Source organism: Cryptotermes secundus, unplaced genomic scaffold (assembly GCF_002891405.2).
Source record: "Cryptotermes secundus unplaced genomic scaffold, Csec_1.0 scaffold289, whole genome shotgun sequence".
NCBI classification, from domain to species: domain Eukaryota; kingdom Metazoa; phylum Arthropoda; class Insecta; order Blattodea; family Kalotermitidae; genus Cryptotermes; species Cryptotermes secundus.
Genome location: NW_019722431.1, coordinates 1,253,114 through 1,269,245, shown reverse-complemented (window position 1 = coordinate 1,269,245; position 16,132 = coordinate 1,253,114). Strand labels below are relative to the sequence as shown.

General features: G+C 39.7%; 1 protein-coding gene across 1 annotated transcript in view; it reads right to left on the bottom strand.

Annotated features, from left to right (window-relative positions):
- Nucleotides 1–2,754: 2,754 nt before the first annotated feature.
- Nucleotides 2,755–16,132, bottom strand: part of LOC111861372 (splicing factor YJU2) — a 211,595-nt gene continuing 198,217 nt past the window's right edge. The window contains exons 2-8 of the mRNA XM_023845880.2: nucleotides 13,153–13,355; nucleotides 12,960–13,060; nucleotides 12,547–12,658; nucleotides 11,243–11,410; nucleotides 10,305–10,492; nucleotides 8,908–9,058; nucleotides 2,755–3,089 (exon numbers count right to left, since the gene is read on the bottom strand). Coding sequence (XP_023701648.1) covers nucleotides 2,865–3,089; nucleotides 8,908–9,058; nucleotides 10,305–10,492; nucleotides 11,243–11,410; nucleotides 12,547–12,658; nucleotides 12,960–13,060; nucleotides 13,153–13,176 — 969 coding nt within the window. The 5' untranslated portion in view covers nucleotides 13,177–13,355 and the 3' untranslated portion in view covers nucleotides 2,755–2,864. The remainder of the gene's footprint in view (nucleotides 3,090–8,907; nucleotides 9,059–10,304; nucleotides 10,493–11,242; nucleotides 11,411–12,546; nucleotides 12,659–12,959; nucleotides 13,061–13,152; nucleotides 13,356–16,132) is intronic.

Sequence of the window (16,132 nt, the reverse complement as noted above, 5' to 3'; positions counted from 1 at the left end):
AGCCATAGTTCAGCCAACCTCATAGAGGATGGTGTCATTACTACCTGTAACATGTGACCTTAAAGTCACAGTTACTCCCGCCCATCCACCTGTAACTCAGGGGTACGTACCTTGGGTACAATTCGCTAATGTTTGGTAAGGTTAAGCTTGATGCCATTAACACTTATGGGGTAGTGATGTAATTCCACCATTCTTAATTAAGCACTATGCCCTGAAAACATATTTGGGAGTGGAGGTATAGCTCCACCATTCTTGACAGCAGCACTAAATGGAAATAACCAATCAGCTTCATGCCCCTACTGTTGTAATCCCAGGACCCAGTAGATAGGAGTCTGAGTGGACACCAACACTGGCCTGAACGTTGTGTAAAGAGAAAAATCTGTTCTCTGACCTGGAATCGAACCAAAATTCCTCGGTCTTCCAGCCTGTATTCCACTGCTATGCCAAGTGAGCTAATCTGACTCCTTTCCCAAAATTGAAGTGCAATACTTAAAACAAGCCCTTAAAAGCAAATAGAATAGCCTGGTTTACACAGTGCCTGAGATTTGAGATTCTTGCAGTGGTGAATATGAAGTTTTCAGGCTTCTACTATGTGCCTTTCTAGGTGTTCTATTTAAACCTATCATCAAATCCTTTGCATACCTTGCACTTAACATACATTTTGGGAAAACATACATTCAGTGCATGTGTAACACCTCTGGTGTATAATTTTTGGCCAATCCTTGTGTAAATCACTATCCTTCCAGAAGATGGAAGCTAAACACGTATTTTCACCCAATAGGCTTATCAATATCAAGCATTAAATTGTTTGATTCAGTATTTAATTATCACCTACTGAAATGAAATTACATTCTCTGTACAACAGTATGTTTGTAAAAGATGAAAATGTTATGACCAGATGTAATTTGTTGGCTTGTTTGCTCTTTCTACTGTTCTGTGAAAAAGGCTCATTGCTTATGACCCATCCCCCATTGGCAGCCATACACCATGGCGAGCCAGTCTTCTGCAAGAAACAGAACACAGCATGTCTTTCAACATTTTTAACCAGTTCACCTTCTATTTCATAATATTCAGTAATCTCTCAGTAATCACAAATGCCTTCACAAAACTCGCTTCACTTCTTACCTTTTACTTAGATTCCCAACTACAAAATTTGGAATAAAATATGAAACGTTTCACCATGCTAAAGATGAAAATGCTTTCAGTTCTGTACTGTTGATATGGACATCACTGTCATCATAGAATTATTTTTATGTTTCCTCAGTCAGAGCAGTATCTTTTTAGCAATATAAATTAGTTCCGAAGCTACATTATTGTATTGTGATCAAAATCTGTATACACTTAATTATAACCAAATTGGGGCAGTAATTATGTAAGCATACAGAAGACAGCCACTAATCACAATCTGTTCAAAACAACATATATCATTATTCTAAATCATACTAAACCTATGAGGTGTAACAGAATAGCATCACTTGAAGAAGACAGTGCACTCAATGTCAGTTCAGCACAATACTCTTTTCTGCATACATGTACATGCAATTTTAAATTACCATTACAGTGTAACTGCAAGAAGTCAAGGTCCCCAGAAGAATCACTAAATTCTGTTCTGTAAATAATGAAACTTAAACAGTTCTGGTCAGTACTTAATAAAGAATAACATCTTCTGCCTGCCATTTAACATGAATTAAGGAAAGCAGTCTGAAGTTCTGCATGTTTTCCTCAGTCCCTCCAGGAAAATGCCAATACAGTGCTTCAAATAAGCCTCAAAGTGAATGTACGGGCCGGCTTAATGCACGACAAGTTGATTGGACCATCACTCTTTTCGGAAAAGACTGTGACCGTACATTCATATTTGGACATGCTGGAGCTGTATGTACTGCCCCAATTACCACCTCAAACTATGGGGCACCACCAAATTTCTGCAACCATACTAGAAATCACCTGGACAGAGAGATGGCTGGGAGATGAATCAGCAGAGGTGAACCAATCACTTGGCCTCCTAGGTCACCAGATTTAACCCCACTTGATTTTTTCTTGTGGGGTTATGTGAAGAACATTGTCTACCAGGTTAAGATCAACGACCTTCAACACCTGAAAGCCTGCATAAGGGACTCTGTGGCTATGATAACACGAAACATGCTTCAAGCAACATGGAATGATGTCGAATATCATCTGGATATTTGTCATGTCACCAAGAGAGTCCACACTGAAATTTACTGAGAAAGTTTTATATTCAGAAAAGACTTTGAGTTTCCCTTTGTAATGGTGTAACCCATAAATATGTACAATATATGCTTTCTAAGATATAATTATTTTATTTTGGATACCTTTCATCCAGACACCTGTATGTGGTGTCTTCATGTAAATAAAGCTGACAGTGTGCAGCTTAAATTTTGTTGTTGATAATTTTTTAATTAAAATTATAAAAAGTTACATTTCTTTAAATTATATTTCCTTTACAGACTTCTTTCTGATTTGATTTCTGTACAAGTTGCATTTTTACGGCTGTTCCTTCATGTCACGGTCCAAGAACCAATTTTAATCCTCATACAATCCAACCTGGCTATATGGGCATATCACATTTACCTTTCTTGTAAACCCAGGAGTTGAAATAAAGAGTACAGTCTTCTGCGTTGCAATGCCATTTAGTCTGGAGACCCCCACCATTTCTGAGTAACATATCACCTCCCTCCTGAGGGTCAAAAAGTAAGCCAAGATGCCAGAGGGAGCAGGCAACAAGCTGAACACATGTAAGACTGCTGCCTTTTTATTGGATCACAGATGCAATCAATAAAACTATTCTCAACTGTGCCCTGAACCTTATAAAAATCTACAACAGAGTCCATCTCTTAATCCATACATCACTCACTGTCACTACCTGAATAAGAACCCAGTAATGACAGTCCACTGGGAGTTGGTTTTGGTTCATCAGCACTGGAGACATTTTGGGCAGGTGCCAATGTGGGTTTTATTGCTTGATCACTTGATGACTTCAGGCGAACTAACCCCGTAAGTCCTCCTTTCTTGCTTACTATTCCTACACTCCTGCTTTGTGACACATCTAACGATTTTGACAATGTACATTCCTGAAAAGACATATCTTCACTCTATCAAATGGTAAATAACACATTTAGTAACCAATTTATGAAAACATCACTGATAATTTAATGGGTATAAATTTGACTCAGCTGAAACTGATAAGTCATTAAACAATTCAAATGATAACTCAAAAATTAAACTTACAGTGATACTATGCACAGTAATCTGACATGTCTGCATGCCCCTTCTTTGTAATGAGCTTGAGATATTGTAATTACAGTAACTGAAAAATCACGGAACCGTCCTTCAAAGGAAAACAAAATGAACAGTGCTCGGTTCCACTCCATGTTCTTTTCAAATTTTCTCCAAGCATACGTGACTTTAGGTCCTGGAGCATCTAGGTTGGATTCTTCTCCCATTTAAATGTACAAAATTTCATGAAAAGAATTTTTCTTTTCAGGTTTCTATATGGTTTTGAAGATTGTATCAATACATATTTCAACTACAGCATACAGAGAAGATAAATGTTATCTGTGGGTAATTAACTCTATTTGGAATAAGGAAGAATTACCTGATCAGTGGAAGGAATCTATTATTGAACCAATTCACAAGAAGGGTGATAAAACTGACTGTATTACACATATCATGGGATATCACTTCTATCAACTTCATATAAAATTTTATCCGATATTCTTTTCTCAAGTTTAAGCCCATATATACCGTGTGTCCAAAAAGTATCCGACTTTATTTTTTTCCGCTGTAAGTAATGGCCAAAGGGTTGGGAAACTGAGCGCAGTGGTAGAAGGGACTTTCATTCGCATGTGTGATTTTTTGCTGACTTGCAACACTGCTGGATGTGTCTGTGGCTGCCAGATAGCGAAGTGGTGTAACACGTGTTCGTCGCATTCTCGTTTCGCTCAAGATGACAGAACGCTTGGAGCAGTGATACTGCATTAAATTTTGTCAGAAACTTGGGGATACCCAAGCGGAAACAATTCGCAAAATTCAGCAGTCTTTCAGCAATGATGCAATGGGGGTCACTCAAATTAAAGAGTGATTCAACCACTTTAAACATGGCTGTATGTCGGCGGACAGTGAGCAGTGTTCCGGGAGATGGTCAACGAGCGTCATTGAAAAAGTGCGGACAGTGATCATGGAGGACCATCGTTTGGCCATTCATCTAAGTTGCTGATGAGGTTGGGATCAGCAGAGGTTCCGCAAACACAATTTTAACTGAGGATTTGGAAATGGGAAGAGCGGCGGCAAAATTTGTGCCCAAGCAGCTTTCACTGGAGCAGCAACAACTCTGCCTTGAGGTCGCACAGGACATGCTGGAGTGCGCCAACAGGGATCCTGAGTTCCTGAAGACTGTGATCACTGGTGACGAGTCATGGGTGTATGGATATGACCTGGAAACCAAGGTCCAAGCGTCACAATAAAAGCATCCAACATCCCCGAGGCCCAAAAGAGCACGACAGGTTCAGAGCAATGTGAAGGTGATACTGACTGTTTTTTCGATTTCCGGGGTGTTGTGCATCATGAGTACACACCACTAGGCCAGACTGTCAATAAGGAGTACTACCAAGAAGTCCTCCGCCATCTTCATGATGCAGTTCGGCGCAAGAGACCGAAGCTGTGGGACGCACGCAACTGGCAGCTGCATCATGACAACACCCCAGCTCATTCGTCGCACCTGATCCAGGGTTTCCTGGCCAAGCACGCCATTCCGCAGGTTCACCAGGCTCCCTACTCTCCTGACATGGCTCCTTGTGATTTCTGGCTGTTCCCAAGATTGAAGACACCACTAAAAGGCTGCCGTTTTGACAGCCGCGAGGACATCATACAGAACGCGACAGTGCAGCTGCATGCCATTCCAAAAGAAGCCTTCCAGAATTGCTTCCAGCGATGGAAGGACCGCTGGGCTAAGTGTGTGGAGTCACAAGGGGCCTACTTTGAAGGCAATTAGGTATTGTAACCACCCAGATACAGAACTTTTTTTCCCTGGCCCAAGGTCGGATACTTTTTGGGCAGAGTAGTAGATGAAACTACTGGGGATCATCAGTGTGGGTTTTGAAGTAACAGATCAACTACTGATCAGAACTTTTGCATTCGTCAGATACTGGAGAAAAAATGGGAGTACAATGAGACATTACATCAGCTATTCACAGACTTCAAGGAAGCCTATGATCAGTTTGGAAGGAAATATTGTACAGTATTCTCACAGAGTTTGGGGGTACCCATGAAACTAGTTACACTGATTAAAATGCATTTAAAGGAAACATATAGTAAAGTCCATATGGGTAAATATTTGTCTGATAATTTTCCTATCCAGAATAGTCATAAACAAGGAGATGCTTTATTACCATTGCTTTTCCACTTTGCCTTAGAATATGCCATTAGGAAGGTTCAGGAAAACCAGGTGGGACTGAAATTAAATGGGACCCATCAGCTGGTCTACATTGACGATGTGAATCTACTGGATCATAACAAAGATACCATAAAGAGAAACACTCTAACTTTAACTGATGCAAGTAAGCAGGTTGGTCTAGAAGTAAATGCAGAGAAAACTAAGTATATGTTGCTGTCTCATCACCAAAATGCAGGGCAAAATCATGACATAATGATAGGAAACACATGTTTTGAAAATGTAGCACAGGTCAACTATTTAGGAATGACAGTAACAAATCAAAATTTGATTAAGGAGGAAATTAAGAGGAGATAGAATTCAAGTAATTCAGTCCAGAACCGCTTGAATTCTCGTCGTCCTAAAATGTAACAATTAAAACACACAAAAGTAAAATTTTGCCTGCAGTTCTGTATGGGTGTGAAACGTGGTGTCTGACATTAAGGAAAAAACATAGGCTGCCAGTGATTACGAATTGGGTGCTGAGGAGAAAATGTGGACCAAAGGGTGATGAAGTAACAGAAGATTGGAGAAAAATGCATAATGAAGAGCTTCATAACTTGTACTCTTTGCCAAGTGCAGCATAATTAAAATTAACAAGTCGATGAGGATGAGATGGACAGGGCATGTAGCACAAGTGGGAGTGAAATATAGGATAAAGGTAAGAGGTAAAGCTATAGCTGTACCAGGCCGTGGAGGCCCATAGGGTTGTGAGACGTCAAGGCTCCCACTTTTTTTAGACAATCTGCTAAAAGATGGTGGTAAGGTTGTCAGCTTTACGTGCCAGCCACCATTTACTCCCAGGAAGATTCCTGGTACTCACTTCTGTTAGAGACTGAGTAGACCTCAGGCCTATAGTGCGACTGGAAGGATTATATCAACAGAAAAATGCAAAGACCTCATCGGGAACTGAACCTGCAACCTTCCAGCTTGTAGCAAAGTGCCTCAACCAACTACACTACTGCATTCCCCCATGCATATAGGATAGTGGTCGGAAAGCCAAAAAGAAAGAGACCACCATCAAGACTAAGACACAGGTGGGTGGATAATTATTAACACTTTGCGGACCGGCAATTTAAATATTTAAATTACCCTGGGGACTGGCATTTTTAAACCTACTACCCTAACTTGTGCACTGTTCACTTTAAAAATTACTATAAAATCTCCTAATAAATTTTATGAACTAAAATTTTTGGAGAACACTTACCAGTGCTCCTAGAAGTGCTTGAGAGTGTGATATTTCTGGAAACATTCAGCTTTGTGAAGTGGCATTACACAGAACTTGCAAATGTAGACAGTCATACTCCTTTTTTTTATGAACAGTGCAAACATGGCATTGCCTAGAAAGATGCTTCCCCTTGGAATGTTCTCTCTTCACAATTTTCATGAGGGTATGTTTCTGCATATCACCCTAGAGACACCCAGGGGAGTCCACATGAGGCCTGCATGGGGTGGGAGTTGATGGGCCCGGTCACACTAAGTCTGTGTCTGACTCAGGTTCTGCTGCAGCCATCTGGTCAGCAGCCCAGGCCTTTGCCACATTCATCAGAAATGCTTTGTCTTTCAATTTTGAATCAGGGTTTAGATTTTTGTAAACCAAAAATGAATTGAAAATGACACAGTTTATAAGCCACAAGGCAACTTTCTTTGTCCAATTTATTGTTTATCTAGGAAGAGAATAATAGGCCAAGTACTGATCGGCTCTATCAACTCCCTTCATGAACATATTATACTCAGAAATACAAATAGGCTTCCTTACTTGTCCATGTCTCCTTTGAACATCAACCACGCTTGAATTGTAAATTGTGGCAATCATATTCACATCACGAGTATCCCTCCAGGACTGAAGAAGAATATCCCCCTTCTTCCTGAATGTGGTTTCACCACATTTCAGGGATTTAGATTCCTCTTTCAGATCTGGAGGAAGGCCTCTGCTCACCCTAATTGTTCCACAAACACGTACTTTTCTCGAAAGAAGGTATTCTGCAGTTACCACACTCTTATGATAATTGTCTTGATAAGACATGGTAATTTTGATCAGGACAGGGTTCCAAAACATAAACAATAGTTTCTTGTAATTTTTTGCCTTCACCAGAATAAATTTCTAAATTTCTAATATAACCTGAAGTGCTTTCAGTAACTACACAAACAAGTAGGCCATACTTTGTAAGTTTCCCAGAATCGTATGTTTGCATATGAAGCCTTCCCCTCCAAGGAATCACAGATTCTTCCAAAGACAGTTGTTGGTTTGGCTTACAAACTGTCTGAAATTTCTGAATGAAAAGTTTAATAAGGGCTGAATTTTGAAAAGCCTGCTTGTTGACTGTGGTTGCAGTTCATTATTACTGAAATGCAAACACCACCAAATTTGTTCAAATCTCTTACGGCTCATTAGTTTGCCGAAAATCAGAATTTCTAAAAATGGAACTGTTGACCAATACTCTTTTCAATTATCCCTCCTTGTATGCCCCATTAGACTGATTATTGAAAAAAAAATTTCATTTCTGCTGAAGTGACATCCACCCACTTCAACACCTTAAAACTTCTGTCATATTCTTCACGGTGTTGGAGATTGTATCTGTTAGTTTGCTGACATAACATGTCAAAGAAACTATCTCCAAAAAACAGTTCTGCTACTTCAGACACTTGCGTTGGGTCCAATGGAATTTGTTTCGCCCCCCAGCTTTCCAGTAAACTGTCCCAAAGTAGGCGTTTTGTCTACTTGCCCCCATGTGGCTGTCCCAGCAATGTTACTACCCGCATTTTCGTTGGTGCTACTGTCACTTTCACTGTCTGTGGCCACAATTCTTTGTTGTCCCGTCACTGCCACTGTCTAAGTCACTATCATTACACATCTCACAAGGCACATCAGATAGCTCATCAGAGAACCAGTCAGACATTTCTTGTTCTCCGAGAGATCGCTTGGTCTTCAACTGCTTTCATCCTTGATCCATATTGCACTACTGACTTACTGCCTGGTACATACAGCTTGAAGACAAACAAAGGCATTTTCCTTTGGAGTGGGTTAGGAAAACAGCGAGGTCATGTTACTGACTACTAAGCAAACATTTGGGAGGTCTATTACACACCAGTTATGCATCTGTGTGGCGCCAGAGTACGGTATAGCGGTGGTATGGACTGGATTGATCTGGTCAGGACGGGGGCCAATGGAGGGTTCTTGTGAACATGGTAATGAACCTTGAGTTCCATAAAATGCTGGGAAGTTCTTGAATAGCTGCACAACTGGCATCTTCTCAAGTATGGCTCAGCTCCATATAGTTAGTTAGTGAGTGTTCAATACCTTGTCCACTTCGTTCTCCTTATTCTGTCATTCTAAAGACAGCAAGTAACAAGACAAAACAATCATGAGACTCGCTCATTACACAATTTTCTCCAGCCTCCCCTTGATGTCCCTCTCTTAGGTCCAAAGCGCCATAAAATAAAACAATACATACACATACCTGGGTACCAGATTTTGCACTGGGGTCACAAGATATCCTTGCAATTTTCTTTGGGGGATCAGGTGCACTAGCTGCATGCATTTCTTCAACTGTTTCTATTATTTCTTCTGATATGACCTTCTTCTTAGAACCTCCCACACCAAAAATTGACCTTGAAAAATGTATGTTGTATTATGTACGTGAATGAACAATTATAGTAGTCAAATTGAGGGGCTTGCTCTGAAATTGGCATATGGCACAGGAAAGAGGAACAAGGAATACACACAGAATACTGACAGGGAGAAACCTGAAACACTGATAATTAAATTCAAAAATAAAACCAAAGTGAATCTTGTGAATGAAACTGCCAACTGCGGTCTGACAGCATGGGGACAATGAGAAAAAAAAACAAAATTTTGGTCAAAACTGTGAGTATGCCAACCAACTTTCACACAGAGTACTGCTGGAAGACAAGCCCACAGCACTACAGCTACTTTAACTTGATCAGAAAAAGGGACTATTTGAATGTGTAACATCCTACATTAATGACAACTTCAACATCATGTGATACACATCATCATCATCACAGACACGTTGTGGCAGTGTAACCAACACAATCATCTGGTTCCACACCTAACTACTATAAACTGTATTACTTTTATGAACTAATAGTTACATAATACATTTAATCATTAGGGCGAGGGCACACCAAGGAAATTGGCAACCACAATGCAACCGCAGTTTCCAGTTTCCTCAATTTGCACTGCTACATTCAGTAACATGGTTCAATACAGGCTAATAACAATTCTTGGAAATTGTGGTTGCGTTGAGGTTGCCACTTTCCTTGATGTGCCCTTGCCCTAACAGTTAAACCATCGATCAACTGAAATGGGCCATAGAAGGGCAGGTTATGAGGATGGCTGATTCAAGAGCAGACGTTGGTAGTAGGCAGAAATGAACCTTCAGGTTCTACCACAAGAGTGTTGGGCAGTTATCTAGTTCATGTACAGAGCTGGACAAGAAATAAGTGACATAATATAGTATAACAGTTTTGGCAAATTAAGACACCTGATGATGGCTGGTTGGGGCCAAAACATGTTGTAAAAGGGAAAGTGAAAGAATAAAAATAGTTGCATTGTTGATGGAACTGTATTATTGTGTGTAAAAGTCACAGTAATGCAACCGGATGCTTGAATACAATATTAAGAAATTGAATACATTTATTAAATTTGAAGTTTATGCTAAATTCAAATCCTATTTACAAACATTTTATGCATGTTTCGATACTAAAATTTTTTAAACCCAAGTTTACTTTAATAAACAACACAAAAATGAGGATAATTAACTTGATTTTTCCACTTATACAAGAATTTCAAAGTAAGCAAACAGGCTACATCCTGAAAGGAGTTTCCATTTACCTGATGTATTTTTCATCTTCCTCTTCTTGTTTTGCCTCTAATTTCTTCTGAACGTCTTTGGTATCAAACTGAGACAACATCGTGTCATAGTCCACTGATCTCTGTCTTCTGTTCAAATCTCGGAGTTCCTCCAAAGACTCCAGAAGTTCCAATTCTTGTTTTGACTGCTTTGTGCGATTTTCCAACAACTGCAACAAACAACAAAATCAAATAACATGTTTGACTTCCCTTCTCTTTCTCGTCCCATGGTTGTTCCATATCCCCCCCTCTCCTGTGTGCTGCTTCTAACTGCAGTGTTATCGGCACAAGGGGACAAGGGAAAAGAAGTGACGTGAAGACTAAATCCTTCAGTTTATGGTGTGATAACCTATAATAAATAAAAAAAAACTCTGTGGCTTGAGTCTGCAAGCGAACTATACCAACTGAGCAACCGCCGCTTATCGACGAAGTCAGCACCAACTTTAGCAGATAGAGGGTGCCATGTGGTCAGAGCAACAAATCCCCATGGCCATTAATTTCGGTTTTCTAGATCGGAGTAGCTACTTCCTTGAAATGGCTCCTCAATTATCCCCACAAGGCTGAGTGGACCCCATTCCAGACACCTATAATCACACATAACCAAAATAGTCCAGTCTTCTGCAACGTGACATCGCAAAGTCCGGTACATAAGTGATAACAATTCAGCACAACCTACTGCTTCCATCTTCTGCACAGAAGAGTATTGGCACCCATCTAGTCCCACAAGACCATAACCTCAATATTCACCTCTGTGAGATCCTCAACCTCAACCTAAAGTAATACACATGAGGTGTAATGATTCCTTCCTCTGCACTAAGTCTGGACCTGCCATGTAGCATGTATGGTAAAGTTACAACATTCTGCAGAGAGAGAATTCGGAAACTGAACCAGTTACTTCATGTTGAAACACATTCACTCACCTTCATTGGGTTCGTAGCCTCGTCCTCCTTCCTCTCATCCTCCTCTCTTTGTGCCTGTTCTTCTGCCAGCTTCAAAGCCATAAAATTACGAGTGGCACCCGCTTCAATTTCGTAATCGGTGTTCCTAGGGTCAGTTTTGAACGAGATCTCTTGAAGGCATCTTGTGCACTAAATATTAATGAAGAAAATTTAGTCTTCTTGGCTACTGACACTGTATCTTACTTTATTTAACAACTCTAACAGAAATGAGTACTAGGAATATTCTTTGGGGTAAAAGCAGCCAGCGCGTAAGGTTGACAACCTTACCGCCATCTATAAGCCGACTGTCTAGCTAATGTGGGAACCTCAACATCTCACAAACCTATGGGCCTCCAAAGGCTGTTACAGGGATACCTATACTTTACTTACTTTTACTTACACACAAGCATTTGTCTGGAAGATGTAATGGAAATCACAAAATTCCGTCTTCAGGTTTGTTGACAATGGGGCCTACAATAATAGTACTAAAGCATGAAACGGGAGTTTCAAGTACTTAATTGTGGTGGCTGACATACATACCCTGTTAAAAATACAAATCTCAAATGTTCCTCCAAATGCAGAAGATTAAAAAATCTGTATCTGTGTGCATCACTACACAATAAAATATCATTAGAAGAGAACTTGCGGACATACAGAAATGATCTCAGTCTCTCTCAGACCTCTGTTACTACAACACTGAACAGGTGTCTGTACCTGGGACACTCTACTTGTGTTCAAAACAGTTCGAGGCTTCATCATATTAACCCCAATCATGAATTAGGCCTTTCATTTACAGGATTTCAGGTTTTCGTGGCAGTAAAGATACATATTGTAATCTTCTGGGCTATTGCACCATGTCATTTTGTACATGGGTCTGAAAGTCTTGTAGGAACATACTGCCACTATCTTCAGGTATAAAGTGACTTCAAATCTGAAAATGAATGCTTATGTTCCTCTGAAACCCACTTATAAGACTATATACAAAAATAACCCTGAAGATGTTCACGGTGTACTTCAGCAAATATTGCCACAGCACATTCAGATATTCTATGATCACCTCCTTCCTCATCTTTACTTACACACTGATCATAACCATCTTCTCATCCCTTTTAATGCTATGTAACCTATACAGCCGAAGAAGTGTTATTAAATTACCTACAAATCAATCAACTGAGCCTACTACGACACAATCACAACAAACAACTTCTAAAGGATTGATTTAACTTTGTTAAATGTCAGGCCATTGAAATGAGAAGCAGAAATTGCAGACAGACAGCAGAGTTTACCTTAATGTAAAATCTATAGATCCGAATGCCGAGATAATCTTCACCTTCCACGTCCTCCTTTCGTGCATTGAATTTCTTCCCTTTATAAATATATTCACCACATGTAATGCATCTACAAGGGAAAACAAAACTTCATATGGAAATGGCACACCAACCACACCAAAAATAAAGCTATGAACACAGTGTCATCAGAATTGTCTCAAATTTATTAAAAATGAACGAATCAGCAATACCCACCAAACATTACTCTGAGACCTAGATTTCCTGTTAGACTTTTTGTATCTTTACAGCTGGGCAAATTATTTCGTTACTGTTCTCATGGAATAAAACTTGAACATGAACATTATCATTCCAGCTTGATTGAAAACATACTTATCACTACTACAAACAATAATACTTTAATTTGAACTTACCTCATATTAAAGGGGGCCATCAGTCGGACAGTATATTGCCTATTCCTCGGCAATTTCATACGAGGTATTTTTGATGGATCGAAATCTGGTGGGTAGTATTTCTGAAATGTAAGTTTAATTATAATTAGGGTTATATTGTCTAGAAAAGCATGACATAATGAAGTAAGTAACGCTACGTATAAAACATACTCACATTCAGAACCTTTCTCTCGGACATTTTGTATTACTATATAATATTGGTATCTTCCTTCGAAACGAAAAATTATCTACAACACGACTACTCAAACAGCACCTTACACAGCCTTTTCTTTCTCTTCTTCTTCTTCTTCTTCTATTGCGCGTTTGCCATCTTTTCCACAGTTGTTCCCGTTGTTCGCATTCCATAGTTCCTCGATTCTGTATCAAAGAAAAAAACGCAGTATTTCTGATATGACATAAATTCATTAGTGTGAAATATGAAAATGCGGAAAGATAATGTTGTGACTAGTTTTTGCTTTTGAAGTTCATACAGCGCTTTATACGGTATTCCATAATTCGTCCTTCAGTGTATAGACCATTTCTATTCTTCTACTTGTATTGGTGCATCTTCAGCACATGCGTTCTTTGGAACATTATCGATACTAGGTACTTTTAGCAGTCCGCTACAGCTATCTCACGGCAACCTCTATAAACTAACTTATCACAGCATTTTGTGTTGCCTATACCCAAGGATTCAGCCTGCTCTTGCCCACACGGAGATATGCGTGCCTAAAGTCGGAGTAAGCCAAGGTTAAACGCACAATAGTTTGCTTGAAATGACGTTAGTCGGACATTATTTGCCAAATTTCTGATCTCCTAATATCCATAATTTTGTCTTTATCAACATAAATTTAATTTATTTTAATTCGTTGTATGTCACAATCGAGATATCTCGTTACGCAACAGCAGTTTCTGCTCTAAACAATTCCCGGATTTAAGAATAATGTGAAAATAAATATTTGCCACCTCAGACAATCAAAAACATTTAAAGTATATAACTATAACCACAACGTCACATGCTTTGAATTATTTTATCAATCTACTACTTCTCGATTTCTCTCCAGGTGTCAGTACTCTGAAAAATAGTCTACTACCTCCCAGCCCCCCAAAATAATGCAATGTAAAGTTTTGAGAGAGAGAGAGAGTGCGTGGGCGCGCATAAACTATGTACATACCCTTCATTGTAGCTTTATATGTTTTTCATTAGAATATTTCTCTTCTTCTGACACATTAAATTTCATAAAAAGTTTCAACAAATCAATAACAACATTTATGTAGAATAAGTAAGTGCAAGAGCGACAAAATATTAAGATTAAAAATGGCTATTCTCAAAACGGAAAGTACCATATACAAAGAAGCAGTATTAAAAATTCCAAAGCAATAAATATTTAATGAAGATATAGCATCACGGACCGATAAGCTGACAGAACTGGGATGAACAAGATCTCATTGATATCACATTTCGTGAAATAATGCTAGCTGAGTAGAAACAAAATTGAATACAAAATGTCAAGACATACTGACCTATAAACAACAATTTTCTCAATCCTCATGTTTCTCTCTCTTTCGTAAACACAAATATTTCCCGCAGCACTTTGATTTCACGCGCTTTCAATCTATTTTCTTCCTTTAGCGAAATACCAAATTTCACAAAAAGATATTCCACTCGAAGTGGAAGCAAATAAGTATGAGAAATATTACGTTGCGCGCAGTCACAAATTAATCGTCCTTTCGTTTCGTTAACTGTTCACCATATCGAACGACATCTATGGAACTAAAGCCAAAGAACTTAATAACAATCAACCCCACTCTTCATGCCACATACTAGTTTCTTGCATGACGTGTCATTTCTGGTTTGATAAAAGAGTCATAGCTCAGGCGGTTAGTCGCCGGCGTCCCACAGTAGCTGCCCGGATTCTGTTCCAGGTGAAGTAGTGTGGGATTTATGGTGCACTAAGAGGCAGTGCAGCGGGTTTCTCTCCGAGTACTTCGGTTCTCCCTGTCAATTATCTTTCCACCAACTGCTCCACATTCAGTAATCATCTCTTCATCGACGGTGCATATTCTCGACGCTCACAGCGTCACAGGATTATAGTGGTCAGATATGAACTAAGATTAAATTAATTTGAAAAGTTTAGCACAGAAATGGATTACCATAACTAACTCACGCACTTCATGGAATACAGCCCTTCTTGACTAGGCGGTAATTTTTCAGCTGATATATAAATTCCCCGTTCTTTATGGTAACCCAAAGAGCTTCTTTCCCTCGACCCATTCATGTATTAGTAAAATCCAGTCCATAACTTCACACCAGTTCAAGATAAATTAATACTATCCTCCCCTCTACTCCTAGGTCACCAAAGTGGCCTCTTCCATTGGGTTTCTAGATTAGGCATTTACCACCTGAGCCGAGACAGCTGGGTCATGAGAGCGATCAAGCTATAGGCTAGCCTACCGAAGATCCGGGGTTCGATTCCTGGCAGGGGAAGGAGATTTCTCTCTTCTACACAGCGTCCAGACCGGTTTTGAGATCCATCCAGCCTCATACACAATGGGCATCGGGGGCTCTTTTCTCGGGGATAAAGTAGCCAGGGCATGAAGCTGACCACTCACCTCCATCAGTGTCGAGGACAAGAATGGGGGAGCTATACCTCCACTCCCCCATGTGATTTTGTGGCGTGGTGCATGATTACTTGAGACAGGGACAGCTTTACCTTTAATCATCCTAACATTCATGAACATGAACACGAAACGTAGGAAGCTACGATGGGCTGAACGTGTAGGACGAATGAGATAAATAAGAAATTGTTGCAGAATATTACTACGCAAATCGAAGAGCACATGCAAGACGGAAGAAATGTATCCCCCCTCCCCCTTGCATGAATGCAGTCACGGTAAATTCTTGCTACAAAAATGCAAATACGGCAAATTCTCCTCGACAAATGAAGACGCGGCAGAATTTTGCTAGAGCAGAACAGGGCTATGTGCAATCAAGCTGACGGGTTCCTATTCGTTTGTCACAACTATGAGACAAAGACTTCCATACAAGTTCCTGTTTGTTTTGTTTCGAGGGCCATATTCTTGTCCTTGAAAATAGTAAGAAGGACAAGTTATGTTTTTGTAAACAGTCGTATAATCCTCTTCTTCCCAGTAAA